At 35.9% G+C, this 21,942-nt stretch overlaps 1 protein-coding gene across 3 annotated transcripts in view; it reads right to left on the reverse strand.

Annotated features, from left to right (window-relative positions):
- Positions 1 to 21,942, reverse strand: part of LOC113061535 (tetraspanin-9-like) — a 163,503-nt gene that overhangs the window by 141,016 nt on the left and 545 nt on the right. The window contains exon 1 of one of the 3 annotated variants that reach the window (XM_026230706.1): positions 247 to 564. The exons of the other annotated variants lie outside the window; for them this stretch is intronic. Coding sequence (XP_026086491.1) covers positions 247 to 249 — 3 coding nt within the window. The 5' untranslated portion in view covers positions 250 to 564. Of the gene's footprint in view, positions 1 to 246; positions 565 to 21,942 lie in introns of those variants that run through there. 3 annotated transcript variants of the gene reach the window in all.

A 21,942-nucleotide genomic window follows, 5' to 3' on the forward strand; every position in this document is an offset into this window, starting at 1 on the left:
ATGTCAACAGTTTTTGATGAACTGATCCATGTGTGCTGTAACTCCAACAAACATACTTACAAAGCCCAAGCCACACAAATAAAAAATCCTGCCTTGCATCAGCAGATTTTTGACTATAAACCTTTGCTGTGAAAAAAAAGACCCCTCCCTTGAGTCACCTTGATGTACGACCATAACGACCCAACACATTTAATGAGCCCATAAAAGGAATGGTGATCTGGCCAGTGCTGATAATAATAGACTTACCATGGCATCATCAACATAGTTATGACCTGCAGCTCTCCAATCAATCCTTCCAGGCTGTATGCAGTCAGTCACAAGCCTTGACCCGATGGCTGAAGTAATGCAGCCTGGAGACGCTGGGGGGCCTTAATTCAGGACCAGTTTAGGAGCAGTGGGATTTGCCAAAGTGCCAAAGATCTGAATCCTGATTTGCCAAAGTGATGTGTGGACCTACCTAAAAAGCAAAGTTGACCACACTGATTCAATGCATTTATCAATAATGAGGGAAATCAGGCTCAAAATCATATGGATGTTTCGTAACATGATACAGTACATCCTGCCTTAAAGGATTTAAAGATGGGCGATTAATACTGTAAGAGTGGCTGGTGATTTCCTCTCTCACTCTTCGAGAAGGATAGTCAGGGGCAATGAGGGCCTCTCGCCTTGCCTGCTGTGGCTATATTTACTCTGTTAAAGCATCCCGGTGCATCACGTTGGGATTCTGTTACTCTTACTCAGATGCACACACACACTACTGGCTATGGGAGTCACAAGCTGCATTCGCACACATTCAATCTAGCTATCACATGGAGACCAGATGCTGAGACCACGTACAAAGTCCAGGGAAGGGTCTATATTTAAAGGAATAGTTCACAAATTAGAATAAAATTGACTCACCTTCAGGTCATCCACTATGTAGATGAGTTTGTTTCTTCGTCAACAGATTTGAAAAAGAGTTCTATTACATCAGTTGTTTACTGATGGATCCAGTGAATGGGTGCCGACAGAATGAGATTCCAACAGCTGCTAAAAACATCATTAAAAAATATTTTAAAAAATCAATAAGTAATCCACTTGACTACAATCCATCAATTACTATCCTGTGATTGAAAAAACAACAACAACAAAACCATCATTAAGAAATTATTAACTCTTTCTTCCGGCTAAATACTAGTCCCCAGACTATAATATTGCTTTCTCCAGTGAAAAACAAAAACAAAAACAAAAAGTCATCTCATCTAACCCAGGAGAGAAATAAGCACAGATCAAGTGTTAGTCAGTTTTAAACAAATATATTGTCAATTTAGATGGACAACAGAGGATGGACTTTTTCACTGAAGGAAGCATTATTATGGAAAATTTTGACCAGAAGCAAAGGTTTAAAGTTGAAACGTCTTGAAAAGAGACGTTTATCAGCTGTTTGAAGTCTAATTCTGACGGCACCCATTCACTGCAGAGGATCTATTGGTTAGTGATGTAATAGTACATTTCTCCAAATCTGATCCAGTGAAGTGAAGTGAAGTGACATTCAGCCAAGTATGGTGACCCATTCTCAGAATTTGTGCTCTGCATTTAACCCATCAGAAATGCACACGCACAGAGCAGTGAACACACACACACACACTGTGAACACACACCCGGAGCAGTGGGCAGCCATTTATGCTGCGGCGCCCGGGGAGCAGTTGGGGGTTCGATGCCTTGCTCAAGGGCACCTAAGTCGTGGTATTGAAGGTGGAGAGAGAGCTGTTCATGCACTCCCCCCACCCACAATTCCTGCCGGCCCGGGACTCGAACTCACAACCCTTTGATTGGGAGTCCAACCCTCTAACCATTAGGCCAGGTGAAGAAACTATTTCATCTATATCTCGGTTGGACTGAGGATTGAGTACATTTTCAACACATTTTTTCTGGGTAAACTGTTCCTTCGATCTATTTAAAGGGGTCATTAATTGAGAAATTAAAATGTCCTTGATCTTTTGACATATAAGGGGTCACAGTACTATAAAAACTTCCTGTAAGTTTAAGATCTCAAAACTTTCTTGTTAGTCTAAAAACTGCTGATGCCAGTCTGCTAAAACAACAGGTTGTAGAATGTGCCATTTTATGAAATAATAGTGTGGCTAACCCCGCCTCCACAGAAGATGATTAACGCCTGCTTCTACATCACTGCCTGTTTAGCCCCGCCCACTGATTTGCACATGAAGTGTAAACAATGAGGCAAATGCAGGTCTAAGCAGAAACCAAACAATAAAGATGCTCCAAAGACAACAAGATTTTCAGAAAGATTGAAAGTAAAAGACGATACTGTGCCGAATATATTGGATTCAGCAGTAATGTCGAACCACACAAGTGAATGTAACTGATTTTATTATGTGCTCACTATTGCTTAGTCTGTTATTACAGATCGTATTTATTTATCTATGAAGGATTTAGTCTGTCAAACATACACAATTGTTAACCAATCATAGCAGTTGGCGGTTACTTCAGAGTTTTCAATCTGCCACACCTATCCAAACAGAGCGCTCTGGTGAGGAGGTCAAAATAGGACAGAAAATAGCCTATTGCTTCTGAATTATTATGTTTTTCTATGTAAAATCTTGATAACATTATAAGAGTACCACAGAGAACAGTTCAAAATAATAAAAAAAGCAGTTCATGACCCATTTAATGAATGGATCTGCCTGTCCCAGGACTTATTTGGTCTAATTTGATGGTCTCTTTCGTCCTGTTCTGAGTATAATGAAGAAGGACCTTGCAAACTGGAAACAGCTTGTTAAACAGATGTTAGATGGGAGAACAAATAGGTGCAAATGTCTTAGCCTATTATTAGTAACTTGCTGGTGTACATTATGAGCATGCTAGGGCAGATTATAGTGAAACACATTTATTTGAAATCAAACTGTATGTTGCCCTCTAGTGGATGGAATCACAATCGATCGAGCAAGTAATAAGTCTATCTTCAGTGTAATCGGACAATCACATTGATTTTGAGTCAGGGATGCCCATCCTGTACCCATATGATATGATATGAATAAATGGCCCGTGGGAGTTCCTTGCCTGTGAACAAATATCAAATGTGCTGCTTCTGGAGTTTCCAATTACCTCGACTGCTTCCTCCAGCGCCACAGCAGAGCTGTCGACAGATTTCAATTTGAGCGGTATTGATTTTTGCACAAGCTGCAGAGGTTCTGCTAGATGATATCTTTACTAGAAACATCACACATACCTAAAGGTGTGATTTAACGTAAATTAAAGCATTTCCAGTTACTATAGCTTGTTGGATTCTAAACTCACAATAAAGCCGTAGAGACAATAGATTTAAAAAAAAAAAAAAAAAAAAAAAAAAAAGGTCCTTAAAACCATCGTTTTCCCTGTCTGAGACCACTTTCCATATAAGTTTTAGATTTTTTTTTTACCGACTGGGTTATCCCTAGATATGCCTTGATAGCATACATAATTTGAGATTATCAATGTTTATAGCATTCATTATGAGCCAAAGTATATTTAAATATAACATTTCTGCTCCTATGCATTTTATTTATATATATATATATATATATGCATAGGAGCAGAAATACATATACATATATATATATATATATATATATATATATATATATATATATATATATATATATAAATATGTATATATATATATATATAATGCATAGGAGTAGAAATACTACTCAAAGTAATGCTTTTACCTAATTAAAACACTTTTTCTTTGGTTCTATAACTGAAGTAACCACTCAAAGTTGAATGCTGCTTTGTGGGATTGTTAATAAGATTCTGGAAAGATACTGCCAGCTTGTCATCACTAGATGGCACTCACTACAAGTAAACTACGAACACTGTAACATCTGTTTAGAAAAAGCTGCTATATTTCACAGGAGAACAACTCTAAATAACTGCATTCAGTTGAGAAAAAGTTATTGAGTTTAAATACAACCAAACTTCTGCCACATGTATTGTGTTCCTAGACTTTAACACAGAATGAGGCATTTACTAGAGGTCTTAGTTTCTATAAATGCACTTTATTTATCTTTGGCCTTCAGATCTCACTCATCCCCAACAGTTGAGCACACCCACAGCCAAATATGAATAAGGTTAAAGACAATCTAGCCTGAGTCAACACTCACCCCCTGGTCACGTTCCTGCTCTTGAAGATACATCCATGCAGAGGGTCAAAGAAAGGCCAGGAAAAACAGTGCTTGAATAGTTATTAGCCAGTTGCACTTCCACACCCTGGCTAAATCAAGCCTGGTCATCCGACACATGCTCTGGGGGTTTCATGTCAACACGCTGACTCCCTCACTGGAGATAGTACATGTGGCGACAAATGTACAGAGATCAGAAACACAGCTCACATAACTTACAAATTAAGCAACATGCATGAAAGATGTGCACTTAGCAAAATGATTAGAACAATGAGTTCAATTGATGTTTCCAAAAGCACTCGCTGTGACACACACGCCATATATCTCATGATCAAATCCTTCTGACTCACCCTCATAGAGGGAAACCATCCAAATTTAGAACCTAGATAAGGAGAAATGGGTCCTGAAGCTCCAGACATGGAAAACAGGATTGATATACTGTAACTTGGATTCAGTTTTGTAACTCTGCTACAGATGAGAGACGTGGATAAACACTTTGAACATTTGCAACCTAAACTGCAATGTTTAAAATTATACCAATAAGAACAAGCATTATTTCTGCTAGAAAAGTTTTTATTACCCCAAGAGATTTTTTTTTATAGCTTTGTACTGTGTTTCTTTGCTGGAGAAATTATTAATACATTTTTTGGCAATGTTCAAAGACAAATACTTTCTGTGAAGATGTGAGGTTTATTAGTCATTTTTTTACTCTCTGAATGCCTTTCTTTGTTTTTTTTTTCTCCAAAATAAATAGCAAGTGCTGATATCTGTTTAAAACATTATTGGAAACAAGTGGGGAAAAAGGACTATAACTCATAAATGGTTGGAGAATCTACCCAGTTAAAGATATCACAGAAATGGAAACTTACATAACAACCACAAATTCTAGAAGTTTTTAAGAATTACTGGAAACGATATAATGGTGATGCAAATCGATGCAGGGTATTACTTGTAATGCACCTTTGAATATGCTAAATGTGTACATTAATTGATCTCTTGAAACATTAGTAAAAAGTAAAGTGTATACAGTACAATTCTTCAAAAGTTCAAGGGCAAGTTGCTGTTGTTGCTGTGGTATTCCCTTTTGAAAGTAATTACTAATTTTATTCAGCATGGATGTATTAAATTGATCAAAAGTGACAGTTTTTTTTTTTGGGACAAAAAAATACTTTAAATAAATGGTGTTTGAATTTTCTTTTCATTAAAGAATCCTGAAAAAACAGTTTTAGTGTTTTATAATGTTAGAGCGTATGACTGTGAACCACAAAACCAGCCTTAAGTGTCAATTTCTTTCAGAGATTTATACATAATCTGAAAGTTGAATAAATAAGCTTTCCATTGATGTATAGTATATTAGGATCGGACAATATTTGGCAAAGAAACAACAATTTGAATATGAGGGTGCAAAAAAATCTAAATACGGAGATAATCACCTTTAAAGTTGTCCAAATGAATTCTTAGCAATGCAGTGAGTTTTGATATATTTACAGAAGGAAACTGACAAAATATGTTCATGGAATATGGTCTTTACTTAATATCCTAATGATTTTTGGCATAAAAGAAAAACTGATAATTTTGACACATTCAATGTTGTTTTTTTTTGGCCAGTGACTTAGGATTGGTTTTGTGGTCTGGGGTCACATATGAGCATAAGAGACTTATTAAATAATCTAGGTACAATCTAAGATGGACAGGCGAACCATTACTGCAGGCTACATGTTCACCACAAAGCACACTGCCTCTGTGTTCACACACAAGAGAGACTGGCAACCCTGATCGTGTAGAAACCTTTCCTGCTAAAAAACATGAGATCAACTTTGACCCTCACTGAAAATTGCAATAAAAACATAAGAGCAGACTGGAGAGGTTTGCTGAAAGGGAACCTTCATAAAGAGAATACAGAAAACAGTCAAAAGGTTAAATCCAATTTCTGAATAATCTTTGGGGGCTGGACATACAGGCCAACCACTGAAAGCAAATACATCAGGTCGAAGAAAAAAAAGAAAACAAGAGGGCTTTATGGTTAATAACATGGACTGCTAACAGAAACGTTGCAGGATCTATTACTGCCATCGCAATCAACACTGTGTCCTTGGCCGTCTTCTCTAGGGGGAAGCTAACTGCAATCAGGATACTAATTGCTTTGGATGAAAAGTATCTGCTACATGGCAAGGAATCTTTAAACAAAACACACATAGCCATTAAGACTGAGACAAACCTTGCCTGGTGTCAGTGCAATACAGATCCCCATATCCTTCCCAAACAAAGCTGATACAGCCACTTTAACTGTTCATTATTTAATAAAAGCATCATAATTCATGTCCCAAAAAATAATCAACTTTCTTATGAAATGTATTCCTAAATTCCCCAGAAGTTTGTCCAAAATCAGCACAGCAGACGGTGTTATTTGCTAATAAAAGGCACTAGAGTCTGACTGACCTAGTTTGTAGTTGGTTATTTGTTTCCCAATCCATGAAGCACCTGCATGAATCTTATAAAATAATCTAAAATGAGATGCTCATTTGTCTCTATTTACCACTGTTATAAAAGCATTGCTTCCAGGGGTTGAGAATTTATGTAAGTGCTGCTTATGTAAGCAAATCTATATATAAGGTACACAGTTAAAATAAACGTCTTACACTCGTTCTAACATTGAGAACAGAAGTAGCTCTCTTTGTCATCTCACTGCGATTGGGCTTAATTATATCAAGTTTATGATGGTGTCACTGACGTATAAATGTGGATGTTTGTGTGTCGATGCATTCATCAAGCTCTTTTATTGGAAAATTTCAAGTAAATGTTGATTCCTCATATTACGACTCCATACTTTGAGGATCCAGCCTGTTTGGCCAGCAAAACTGGATAGAGCAGAAAGAAATTTAGCAAAATGTAACACATTGGAGCTGCACTCAAGATACCCAAAAAGCCTCTCATTGTTTGTTTGTTTCTTGCCTTTCACTTTTTAATTCATCAAATACATCCAAATGAAAGATGACCTTAACCCTTCATTTGAACCATCTGAAGAAAAAAACAATCACATTAAGTCAGAGCAGATGTTGTGTTTGATCACACTGCAAACTGCAGAAAGCTGCAATGAACTCTCAATTGTAGAGTTATCAACTTGAACTTCTACTGAAACTGCTTTCTTTAGCTTTCCCTCGGAGTACAAACACCTGACAAAATCTGTGTGCAGGTCTCTCTCCTGGCAATGCCACGCACAGCTGTTCAGAGAGCCAGATGTTACTATGCATCTCAGCTTCAGGCAGTGAACACTTCAGTTACCTGCCTCAGGGACCACCGTCACAGTGGACAATTAGGATCTTCAGAAACCTGCAAGTCCAGCATACCAAACAGGACATCTATATTCTCAGCAGATAGACATGGCACAAGTTTTGGTACTTAATTAAGCAGCCATTTTTTCAACATTACATGGTGTATGGGTGTGTGAATAAGACTTCTACACTGCTTTTTAACACCGACAAAGGGACAGTTCCCACAAAGTATGAAAGTTACTGTAAGTCAATTTACCAATGTTATTGTTATTGTGAACACTAATTACGTTGTTTCTTGGATTGGACACAAATGAGATATTCTGGAGAATGCAGCTGGTTGTTTCGCTTTAAAATTTCAAAAATGGCACAAATCAGACTATATTTCAAGTTTTCTTTAAGTCATCCAATACCTTTGACCAAAATGTAAGTCTTTATTCACAAATAATTCAGACTGGTTATGTGAACTAGATCAAATGATTAATTAAAAAGATACAATTCAAAAGACTGATTCATTCAATCAATCAGGCATCTCAACATGGGTGATGTCTAGATTTAAGGGCAGTAATGGCTTAAATTTCAGTCTGTTTCTCACACAAAGGCATCAAGTGATTTTAGAAGGCGTTTATGATGCTTTTATGGTCCTTTTGTATCATCTTTTCCCCTAAAAGAAAGCATATCATACGGGTTTAGAAGAACATGAAAATGTGTATTTTTGGGTAATCGATCACTTTAAATCTATTTATAGCCCTGACACTTTTCTTACCCATGCTTTAAGGGCCTCGATAAATTGAATTACGCCAAATTAACATTCACTTTGAACTTGACCTCAGTACATTATTGTAATTTATAGTCTAATGTCAAATTTAGCCTTTAGTGCTTTGCAAACACTTTGAGGTTTGTGCTGCAATGATTTCAAACACTCCCGTTTACATAAGATGTTAATTACTACCCTACTGAGATTCACTTTAATATTGTCCTGCTCAATTTTTAATGCTATATAGCTGACACTTTCCCTGTAGAGGAGAACAAAAGCAGAAAACAACTTAAACGGGCCGAAAGAGACAACCTGACTGGAAGCAAGCCCCTCCAGACCACAAGTCTCACTCTGTAGATTTTCAACACACCATCCCATTCACAGAAAAACCCACAGAAGTTTAATTCATCTATATAGAGAGAGTAAGAAACACCTGATTTTGACCTAATTACTTATTTGACAGACTTATCTGTCTGATGACTGAATGCTATTTTTCATACTGCGTACAGACCCATTTTCTTAATTGGATTACAAAAGGAAATTTTTAAAGAAACCAGCCTCTTAATAAGTAGGTCATTTGCAAAAAAAATAATAATTCTGCTTGTTGATTTAAACGAACATGGTGTGCTCCCATCAGGCTTGACAGGGAAATTGATGGAGGCTGGAGTGGATGTGGAACCAAATGTGCTGATTTTTATTCCTCTGGTTGTTCCTTTGAAAGGTTGAAGGGGAAACTCTAACTGTTCAAATGTGCCGATTGTTATTGGCAGCAACAAATTCCTTGATTCATAAAAAAAATTAGAGCATTAAATACATAAATCATTTTCTTGAAAAAGGGCCACACTGTTAAAATCCAATAACAGCTTCTATTTTAGGACATCATACCAACAATGTTACAATTTTAATGCCCTGAAAACTTGAAAACGCATGGCAAAATACCACATGGCTCCAAACAAAATGATTTTCAGTATTCCACATGTGCTTTATGGACCTGAAACCTTTCTCAGTGGTGAAAATAGTGTAGGTGAACAGTTCCAAATAGAGTATTATTTTAGATGCAACCATATGGTTTTACGTTGCCAAATATCTACACAAGCATGGTGGTAGAAAAGACATTTAGTCTGAATAAATATCTGGTATGCAGTGAACACTTTTCATAACCCAATCAACTCCTGATACATAATTATGTCCAGTTCTTCATTTTTCCATCTCTAGAAATTCCTAGAATGATTCTAGAAGTTCTAGAATATCCTGGTTTTATTCTAAAGTAAATAAAATAAAGTAAATAATTAAATAAGCAAATTAAATGAGTTTATGAGGAATTAAAAAAAATATATAAATAAATACAAGTAAAAAAAGCAAATAAAAGTAAATAAATACAAATAAAATTAAAAATATAAATAAAAATATGTAAATGAGTAAGTAAAAAAGAAACTAAGTTCTAAGTTCTCACAACACGTCTGACATCAAACTGTAAATCTGATGCTGACCAGGGTGAAGACAGAAATAAGACATTTATTTTTGACAAAGTATTCTGTGTGGTATGTGATCAATATCATGTAGGCGTCTGTCCTTGGTGCTGCTAAACTAGATGGGACCAAAAGCAGATCTCTGCGATCATACTGAATGACTTGTTACTCTCTCTTGCTTATTCTCTATCTCTGAAAAAAGTGCAGCGCCATACGTGGCATTTTTAATAGAACCATTCTGGAATTTTCCATTGAGACCCCATATAATTAATGACTTTTGCTTGTTTTTATATTTGTTGTGGCTTGGAATAGAGGTCTGCACAGTGCGTAGTTTTTAAAACATCAACAGTCTTTTTTTCCTTTTTTTTGGCTTAACCTTGTTTGTAATGAGCCTGTTTGGGTAACGCTGTGTCACACAACAGCCCACTCTGTTCCTGCACTGGAGGGAGAATTCTGGAAGTATCTCTGTAGGCATGGACACCCACACAGATGTTTAAATACAATTATACACTACAATGTAAATCTCTTTTTCTGCTCTGGTATTAAAAGGCCTTAAAAGTAACTTAAAGGGTTAATTTATTTTCTGTACATCATTGTACAACAAACAACCACAACAACTATTACTATTATTATTACTACTACTACAATAACACTGTAACAGCACTATAACAAATTATTACATTTCATTACATAATAATATATATTATATAAATATAAATAACTATATATAGAGGTTAATACAAAAGGGAATCACATATGATCAAAACTGAATTTAAACTGTAGAAAACAAACAAATCCAAAGATTTCGGTCTTAACTTTAGCAGTTCAATAAATGCTCTTCTTTAACTCAGGTCTGAAAATTATAAAGTCTTCCAGTAAATCAAACTCCTTCAAAATATGGAACGGAAGATTGGACTGATATGACCGGTTAAAAATTTGTCCTTTGACATTGATTTTAACCTTCCATATAATGAAACAACCCTGAAACAGGGCGAACTGACTGATAAAGGGGGCAAGTGATATAAATAGTCTGACTAATAAACTTACGTACACTGTAGAACCTGATAAATTGAGAATTACTCAAAACATTTAAGGAAACTTTTAACCTCAAAACATGTTAACCTTGACCAAAAGCAATTATTAAAACAGTGCATGCAGGAAGAACCTTCAACCAGAACACCACAAAATCAATGATGCTGAGGTCAAGCATCAGTGTGTTTGGTAAATCTCAATCCCACATTTCTAGACTGTGGTAAATATTTCCATCTACTCCCAACATTACTCTCCTATGCCCTCTGAAGACCAACCATCAATGTTGGGTTCACTTGGCTTACATTCAGTAAACACACCAGCACTGCATGCCCTCTCCTTGACACCCTCTGTTCTTTGGTCTGCCGCTGAGTGCCATATAATGGGTGTGGAGCTCATTCAGTTCCCCCTCATTGAAAGTCTTATCCAAACACAGCCAATGCATCACAACACACCCTGCCAAAACCAGCTGGACACATTCAATCTCCCATAGGAAGCAGCAAAACATCATGGGATGAGAGCAGGTTACATACATATGGTTTGAGTAAATGTCTATAAATCATCCGAGATAGATCATACATTGTCACACCCACCTATATCATGTAACAACCGGTAACACAACTTGTAAATTTCTTCACATCGGACTTGATGAGTCAGTAATTGTAGAAAATGTGTGAGAAACATCCAAAACCTATTGGTTAGATTGCTCAAACTACTTCAACCGATGTGATTTAGATTTGAAAATTCAGTTTTGCATCACAGGAATAAATTATTTTTAAAGTACTAAAAAAATTTTTTTTTAAATTATATATTTTAAATAATTAAATAAAATTTAATAAAATGCAAAAAATAATATTGTTAAACAAATTATAATATTAAAAACTAATTAAATTATTAACAATAAATAAATTATATTACTAAACAGAAAATGTTTTATACATACAGCATGAATGTATGCATCAATTATTTTTTATAAGGTCAGACAGGCTTTTCACCAAAATGAGAAATGAGGGATGGAACGGCTAAAGACGGTCATCACTAAGAGGATATCATTCATGGGAGGTCAGTAGCAGTGGATGGCGGTGTGGCCAAATGGCTGCAAAATCAAAACATATTTGGTATTGCCTGCTAAGGCTCATACTTAGTTAAATAAAACATTCTAAATCCTGATGATTACACTTTCAAATGATTAAATAAATTTAGTGATAAATAATGATATTAAGCAATGGAACAAATAATCTGTTTCATCCAATAATAAATGATGTCAGGAATGTTTCTGTCTTTATTGATTGCTCTCAACAGGATACTGCTATAAGAAAAGTTAAGTCCAAAAATTAAATATGAACAATTTCCCTATACACGTTCTTACCTTTGGATTATTTAAAATGTCTAAGAAAAAAAACTTTTATTGTACATTTGAGCAGAATCAGCAGACATTTCTATGTTTAGTTTCAAAGAAATAATAATGTTAAAAAGTGTTAAACCAAATAGATAGACTGGGGAAGTCGCGGCCTAGTCTAGTGGTTAGATAGTTTGACTCCTAACCCTAGGGTTGTAGGTTCGAGTCTCAGGCCGGCAATACCACGACTGAAGTGCCCTTGAGCAAGGAACTGAACCCCCAACTGCTCCCTGGGCGCCGCAGCATAAATGGCTGCCCACTGCTCCGGGTGTGTGTTCATGGTGTGTGTGTGTGTGTGTTCACTGCTGTGTTTGTGTGCACTTTGGATGGGTTAAATGCAGAGTACGGATTCTGAGTATGGGTCACCATACTTGGCTGTATGTCACGTCACGTCACCAAAAAATGAAAATTTCCCCATGATTCACTCACCCTCAAGCCATCCTAGATGTACATGACTTTCTTCTAACAGACAAATACAATCAGAGTTATTATAAAAAATGTCCTAGCTGGCTGGCTCTTCCGAGCTTTATAATGTAGTGCAGTGTTTTGTTTTGATCTCTCCTCTATGCTCCCACATACATTACTTCTAACTGGAGCTTACAATACACTTAAGTCCTACGCCATCTGCTGGAATGCCACACCATTCTTACACAAGTGCATCAATTCACTTAAACAGGCCTTTATTAACCCCCGGAGCCATGTAGAGTACTTTTAATGACGAATGGATACACTTTATTTTGCTATGAAATTTTGACCACAATTCACTGCCATTATAAAGCTTGGAAAAAAACAATGAAAAAAAATATGCAAAAACATAAGTGATTTTAAATGTGTTCATCAATTATAAAGTTACAATTTTTTCTTAAAATTGAATACATTAATATTTTTCCCTGTTTATTTCCTCCTTCGAAGAAAAACAAAGTGCACTCACCATCTTCCACAGATCTACAGTTCACAAGTTCACATTAGTCCAGCGGTTTTCCTTTCACACTGGCAAACTGAGCAGATTGCACACCCCACCACTGCTAATAAATCCCTGCAGAAAGAGAGGGGGACTCTTGGCTTTGCATACGAGCTTCTGAATAAGTGTTAAAAGGCTTAGAAAAGAGGCGATGAGATTTATAGAACAATTAAATCACTTCTGTAAAAACGGCTTCAGCCCATCAAGATCACAAATGTTTCATGTCAGAAATACTCCAAGAGCCTCTCAATGAAATTCTCCTGATCGACAAATACTTTATCATTTAAGCCATCAAACAATAGAGCACATGTTTTCCCAGACTTGCTTTTATTTATATAATTGATCTCTGTAGGTAAGTCCAAAATTGTTAAATGTGAGAGTTAAACTATTTAATTTCAAACAACAGTAGGTCAACAGCAGGCATAACTAAACTTGAACCACATGAAAAATGTCTGAACTTACAGTACAAGTAGCAGAGAGCACACCACGACCACACTAAAACTGGCTATTTTAGCTTTAAATGTCTGGTTGCCCATCAGATCTGCCACTGTAGGCACTTAAAATAAAGTTAATCAACAAAACAACCAAGTGAAAAGTGGTTATGAACATAAAATTTTGCTAGCAAGCTAACAGAGCTACCAGGGATTTAAATTATGGAGCTGTGCCACTAATGTGGTTACCTTTAGCCTTAAGCTAAAGTGTGTCATTTTTTTTTTTTTTTTTAACTATGATGTAATTTCTGTAGCACTAGAATCTAAATTTTGATTCAAAATCAGAACCAAAAATTAGGCCTTGTACTTAAGTTTCACAAAGATACTTGACTTGTAGCTACTCATTTAAATAGATTCCTCCTGCATGCATTTATTCTTGCAAGTTCTCTCAAAAATCAGGCGTGTAAACGTACATGTCAAAAGGGCTCTGTTCTTTTGCTTAAGCCTGTAAGCAACAATTCAGAAGACCTTCGTAACCTCATAACAACCACAACAAACACCCTAGAACTGTAGGAGTGATTTCTGCAAGCACCAAACATTTTATTTCGAATAAGTGAAATCTAGTTTTATTGGACCATCTTAAGGAGCTTTTTAATAAAATGACAAAAAATTGTAAATCTTGCTATTTTATACTGAGTGAAGGTCAGTTACTCCTTCACAAATCATACATCTACATGATTATTGTCAGAGGTGAAATTGCATAGCACATCGCACTGCCACACCTTTGAATGGAAAACAACCTCCCCAGAAACAGCCAAAGCAATATAGCAATTATGAAGCACATTCCAAACCACAGGACTAGAGCAAACATCTTGCCCAAATCCTGAGAGACAACCACAGGTAAAAACACCACCACCACCACCACCACCAAAAAAAAAAAAAAAAAAAAAAAAATGAAATCATAGTAGCATCTCAACAATAGAATTAAATATATATCACATTTGCACGTTTGATCACATAGTATGGCAGCATCCTTGATCGTCTTTTTCCTATGCATTTTGTTATTCCGGCAGTATTTTCTAAACCATGAATCAATAATTTTTCTTATTAATCCAAGCTGTCTTGTGCCATGCACAAAATGTTCTTTAGACATTGCGCAAAATTTGCAATCTGACTAGCTATCCAGCTATTAAGCCATTTAAAAATGAAGTGCTAATGATTGACATGAAAACCGGGCTAGAATTACAGAACACTTTAGACTGACCCTGTTAAGCATATCATTCATGTCTAAATTTAGAGTCCACACTTAGTACATAATTACTGCCTTTCAAAAAACATTACTGACAAGACATTTCTACAGTTTGCTGCATCTAACAGAAACCAAACGAAAAACTAAGAAAAATAAATTGTTACTGGATGAATACAAATCAGATCATTTTTTGGACATGATACCACTGGAATACAATGTTTTGTGGAACCATTAAAGGAAATTCTATGGTATATGTCTGGTAATCATCCATCCAGTATTATCATCCGATATAAGGGATGCTGTTGTATAGGTTAAAAATGATCAAATGTATCAAAACAGACCATGTGTCTATCACCTGAAATTCATCAGCTGCGGCAGACTCTCACTCAACAATCAAACAGATTATGTTAAAGTGTGATGGTAAAACTAATGTAGCATTAGTGAATCACCAAGCCAGCAGTTCACCACAGTCAATCAGATACAACTGATGCAAACATGCAAGCAACCTTTTTGAAGTCTTCCAAGAAAAACTTTTACTTGTATACTAATCAAACTCTGTGGTACAACCTCACATACTAGTTGATTTCACAAACCATGCATTTCAAGGGCTGTTCTGTTGGGAGGCACTGGTGTAAATCCTACAATTTGAGGTCTGGCTTAATTTTGTATGATTTGAGAAGAAAAAAACAACAACTAGATTGCAAAAACTTTGATAAATCACCTCATGTTGCCTATAGCTACACAATAACAGCTTAAACAATTTTTTCGGCTTCCTTGAATTCAAAATACAATTACAATTTTGCAGCCTGTTTGCATTCAATTCAAATACAGAACCTATAATTCAGCTGGTTTTCTTGATGGCTCACAACCCTTTACAAGACCCAAAACAATCAAGTAATGTCAAGCAATGCACAACATTTTTTTTGTTGTTAAAGCCTGTAATATAAATAATTTCTGATGGATTTACAGGAAAATACATATTAAAGGTTTTTGGAATTTCCATGCAATAAAGCAAATTAAACAGTAACTCATGTAGCTACAGTCAATGCCTTTAGACTCTTGAATAGAGACAGTGACCATGAACATCAGTCTGTTCTTAAGACATCAGGGCTAAACACTAAGCATTTATCAGATTTCTGGGGGGGGGGGGGTCTTTCTTTTTTTCTGACCGTTTACATATCAGCTTGGCCATGTATCAAAAAAACATATGAAAGGCTATCCTTTATTGTTCAATCCAAAGATTCATACACGTAGACAAAGGTTAGGCCAAAAGAAACACACTTAAAAATAGGAAAGGGGAAAGAGGGGGAAAAAGGGACTCAGAATTCCAGACATGTACCGAGTGCCATTTACCGCAAGGCGACAAAGTATAAAGAATATGGTATTGATATTACAACTCACTTTAACAGAAATGGTTCATAAAGCATCTAATTCCCCATGAGCAGAAAAAGTTCACCTGAGGACTAAATATGAAAGAAATAATCTCTTTTCAGATGTATTCCTGTAATGCAGAATGACATTAATAAAAAATAAATAAATGACTAAATGACAAGGCAGTCTCTTGGGAAACAAGAAGGGTGAACTTCTGATACGCTCATGACTGCATTAAAGCTACGTCATATAGGGTTTATATAAGGTCGACAAACATGGCCGGATAGCTGCCACACAAATCGCCTTCAGTTGCTCTCTTAAGCTCTCACAGGCCTTATGGAACACCAGGAAAGGATCCAAAAAAGGGTCTAACACTTTTTAAGAGGTAAAGCTGAGGCAAAACAGGGAAATCACATTTGTTTAACGAGATGACTATATGAAGCTGCCTATCTGATAAGTGAGACTTTCAGCGACAGGTTTGAACTTGTCATCAACAGCACAAACCATACTTTACTTTAGATTCCCAAGCTACTCGCTTCCTCCCTGTTAAGAGTAAAGAATCTAATTCCCAGTGATAATATTACAGTGAACAGGACCGGGCCAAGCGATACTGTAGTTAACCACATCTTTAATCGCCACAGTGAGGTAGTAATTCTGAAAAAGCCTTAACTATATAGAGGCTCACAAAAGTGCTTTTGAACTGAGTGCTGGCAGAGAGGGACACAAGAGATGGCTGTGCTTTGCCAAAAAGGTCCCTTTGTGTGCAGTTAGCTGGGTTTCATTCAGGTAGTGAGGATGGCTCTCCAGGGCCCCGTTCTCCATCTCACTGTGCAGCATGCATTTCTAGGTACAGACGTCCGGTTTTAAACATTCAATTCATATTTTGGGTCGAAGTGTTGATAAGTGAACAGCAGTTTCTCCTAATCAAACTTAAACAAACAAAAAAAAAAAACTACTAAAGCTACAACTAAAGTCTTTAAAGATAAATGAGTGTTGGAACCGATGATCATTATAGTATCAACACACTATCATGACATTGTTTCATATGAATTTGTGCAATCTCATTCAAAAAATTTTGTATTATCTGCTTAGGCCCCTATGAGGGTTAGGTTTAGTGTTGAGTTTGGACCTTCATGCTAGCTTTTTTTTTTCATTAAAAATCATGTATTTCATATTAAATTGCCAACTTGTAAAAACCGGTCACATTTCATGATATTGGGTAGGTTATGATGCTTCTCTACAGCTAAAAGTATCATAAAATCAGGATATGTCAAGTATAAATGTATGGTAATGTACAAAGTCATTATTTCAATAAACTCAACAGGTTGATTAGGAGACCAGGGTAAAAATCATTTGCTGCAGACTTTCAAAACAGTGACATATACTGCATTCAAAAACATAATGGTAAATGGATGTTGGTACAAAATGGAAATCAAGCCAACAACATTCAAAATATTAATAGATTGTACATCTCACAGACTCTTTTATGACTGGAGGGCCAACTAACACTAGAAATCCCCTAAAATGAATGATTCAAAAATAACCCTTTTTTCAAAACCTTGTAATAAACTGTCTGTTGCAATGGTGCATGTGGTTTCCCTCAATTTGCAGCGTAACAGATCCAAGGCTAAAGTAGAAGGCATCTGGATTTGGTTAGTCAAACTCTCGTATTGTCTATGACACCATCATTTGTGCCCCCAAACATGTTCTGAACAAACCATCACACTGCTTTGGCCTACATATTTGGAGTAGAAACGGAGTAATGGAAGACTTCACTGGAACCTTTGGCTGAATGATCTCCGCTCTTGGTTTTCACTGGTCATTTTTCCCTAACGATGATCTAATTTCCAACTTAATAAAACATGGCCCACCAGAACATGCCGTTGCATTGATGATACAGTAGAAAAAACTCAACTAAAAGACGACAAAAGTCACACTTCATTCTGATCAGAAGAATCCATATGCTTTGGATTACAGCAATGTAAGTCAATGTTCTCATTCTCAAAGTGTTAGATCTACCAGGAGCCTGATGGAATATAATGGTCATAACTGTTCTGAAACATAGAACTTGAAAATGTCATCTGAACAAACTTCAGCACCTATGGGCAACCAACATGAATAATATCTCAAATTATACTGCTTGTTGAGAGCTGTGCTATTATAAGACATTAACCAGACTTGGGGCACACTTATTTAACAACCACCAAGGAACTATACATAGCCTTCGCAACCAAACAGAACACCCTACAAACTGCATGAAACATGTTAAACACTTATAACACCATAAAATGGCATAGCAATGCTTTGGAAACCAACCAAACACTCACAGAGGTGTGTCAGGCACACATTAACACATCAACTCTGGTGCTTTTGAAAAAGGTCAAAACAGAGCTTAACCTACATAAAAGACAATTGCTTTCAATTACCTATGAAAACTGACAGGAAGAACTACTCCACAGGGAACACCAAACATGTGGGCAACTTCTTTTAGATGGTTTCATTGGAACAGGCACACATAAACCAAAGGACACAGCAAACAGCATGCCATAAACCATTAGGCATCAGTGATTTGTCAACCTTGAAACAAACACATTCATGTTAAAAAAAACTCCAAACTTATCAACATCTCATCTTTGGGAATTTGTGTTATGCCACAAAACATAGCATAATATTTAAAACAGAAAGACTGCTCTTTTTTCCCCGACATGAAACCTACACAGTCCGCTCTCCAAAATAGAATGACTGTAAACAACAGCATGTGATTGAGTCAGTGTCAAAATATAGACAAGAATGTACTTGCCATATAGTTATCACAAACACACACACACACACACACACACACACACACACGACCACACACACAAAGATAGATTACATTTATATGATCAAACTTTTAAAATGTCAGTTTTGTATTTTATAATTAAATGTATTCCTTTAATTCCTATTCTATTATTGAAAAAAAGAAAAAAACCTAGCTACATGTTCTGTGCTAGACTAACTGAGACTTGTCAAGGCACTTGTATGATGTTGTTGTTCTCTCATTAGTCTGATTGCTTCAATTGTTCTCATCTGTAAGTCGCTTTGGATAAAAGCATCTGCTAAATGAATAAATTTAAATGTAAATGTAAAGACTGAATTTTCAGCATCATTAAGCCAGTCTTCGCTGCCACATTATCTTTCAGAAATCATTGTAATATCCTAGTTTGATGCTCAAGGAACGTATTTTTTTTATTAGCAATGTTGAAAATGAATATTTTGCTTATATATATTATATATATATATATATATATATATATATATATATATATATATATATGTATATATATATATATATAGTGCAGTTTTTATATTTTTATTAGAATATGGCATATATAGCTTAGCAGCATAAATGTCAGAGGATGCTACACACAAATATGATTATGTTTTCAGCTACCATTCAGCTCCGGTTAACACATTTTACAATGTTTGAATGCATTCCACAAACTTTCTCCTTAAAATAAATAACAAAAACATTACATTTGAGCCAAACTGTGAGATTTCAGTTCAATTTAAGCTGTTTTTTTTTCTTTCTTTTTTTTCAAAACATTTTCTGCTCTACATCAAGTAATATAACATCTTTACAACTATGACATCTATAGCAGTGATGTCACAGAGCCCAACTGCCATGCAGGCTAACTGCTCAAGATGTCATCATTATAAGTGTTTATGTCACACAGTAAGTGAGGTGTTAAGCTGATCTTTCTTCTGTTTCTGCGAAGTCATAGCTTGAACTTTCAGGCTGATGCTGTCCCGTACCCACAGAGGCACAGAGAAGCTCTTGTTCCCTTCAGTGGCCAGTGATCCCAAGCCTGCGCTGAACACCCTGGCACTGTGCGAATGAGCCAATGAGGTCAAAGGGAGACAAAAACTGTTGATTTAACAACTGTGTTCTCAGTGTGGGTGTGAGAGTGTGTAGATGTTTAGTCGGCTAGAGATAATGGGAACGTTCGTGAACATCAGGCTGGAAAAACAGAGTAGTGAAGGATGATGAGTTAGAGCTAGAGCTGACGTAAACTATACTAATACAAAAAAAAAAAAAAAAACACTAGAGTATGATTCATTTATTCCAAAATGATATTCACAAGCCAAGTACACTAGGAAAAAAATAAATAGGGTGGGATTTACTTTGAAACAATTTTTGCTTAGAAATTGCTAGTAAATATTACAAAGTAACACAATAAGTATGTTTCATTTTGAAGTAGAAAGACAACAAAATGTAATTTACTAGAGGTTAAACAAATATCTAATTAATTTTAACTTATTTAATAAAAAAACTGTTTGAATTAATGATTCAATGACCCATTCAAATACTTCACATGCTTCATTACTGGATGAATTAGCATTTTTGAACAAATCTCTTGAATGAATGATTCAACGACTCGCTCAAAGTCTTTACTTGCTTCATTGGGAATATCGCATGGGTGTTTAACGATTAATTGTGCAGTTGTAGAAAAACCGAAATAGTATTTTCTTGTAAAAAATATTCCAATAATCTGTGTTTTATTTGCGACTTTGAAAAATCTTTGTTTACAGTGTAAGCATTCATTTGGGGATACTCATTCACACTATCCGCAATGGAAGGTTTTGATGGTTGTTATATCTGCGGTTTAATTTTCCAAGGGGAACTCCAATAAAGAGCTAAAACACAATTATATCCAGCAGAATGTTTGATTAAACCAATAACTCGGTGTGGTGAGTTTAATTACGGGCTCTTTAAAAGAGAGAGGACGATGAAGCTGATAGGGGAGGGGACTCATCAGCCACAAAAAACTGGTGCCATGTGCCCTCCCTGCAGCACAGAGGATATGTGTTTCCCCAGCAGAAGGCCTTGGAGAACAGTGGTCATGATGACTTCCTGACCACTATTTGAGGGTCAGGGTCAAAGGGATACATTCTGATCTTCTAGGCTGTAAGCACAACGTCCATGTCTAAGACCACGTGGACATAAAGCCAGAATGGGAAGGCTGTTTACGCAAGGACAAAAATGCCCTGCTGTGGACGAACGGCTCCTAAAAGGGTATTAGATAACCTCAGCATTCCTCAAAATAGGGCTATTAATTTCGAAGGCTGTAAGTGTGTAAAGAAAACTTCCCAAATGTGAAAAATTGATTAAAACACTAGAATCAATCATGGTTTGACTATGCATGTGATGTGACAGCTGAAAACATGTGACTGTGAAGTAGATATTGTCTCCACTGGCCACTTTAGAGCATATTGATCTCTTCTCAGCTGTTGTCTCTCAAAGAGCTCCGAATTTAAGCTTTGATTCCTGAAATACCTTTTCATCTGCGCTCCAACATTCCTCCTACGTGTCAAACTAAGATATCAAACTCTAACAACTCTCTTTACATCCCTTACATTTCATGACATGCTACATATTGTATAATAATATAACATTTTTTTGGAAACACGTAATGTTCATTTCAAGCCCTTAGAGATCGGAAGACTTAAAAGATCAGTAGTTCACATCCAAATGATATAAAATGTTACCATTGCTTATTTAGAATATGTATACAGATAAAAGATGATAAAACAGCTAGCTGAAAAAAGATAATAAGGTGATTAATAAAGCATGACAGATAGATTTTCATTATAATAAATTTTAACATTTTACACATGTAATATAATCTATGTCCAGCCATCCTTTCGTGCTACTTACTACTTACCAACATTTAAAAGAAAAACATCTTATAGTAAAATTGACTATTTATGGTAACGTAACAGTCAACAATGAACAGGTTTTACTGGATCATTTAAATATGCTTTTCTGTTAACATATTTTTAGTGTTTCTCTATGTACAATTTCAG

This window comes from Carassius auratus, chromosome 43 (genome assembly GCF_003368295.1).
Source record: "Carassius auratus strain Wakin chromosome 43, ASM336829v1, whole genome shotgun sequence".
NCBI classification, from domain to species: Eukaryota; Metazoa; Chordata; class Actinopteri; order Cypriniformes; family Cyprinidae; genus Carassius; species Carassius auratus.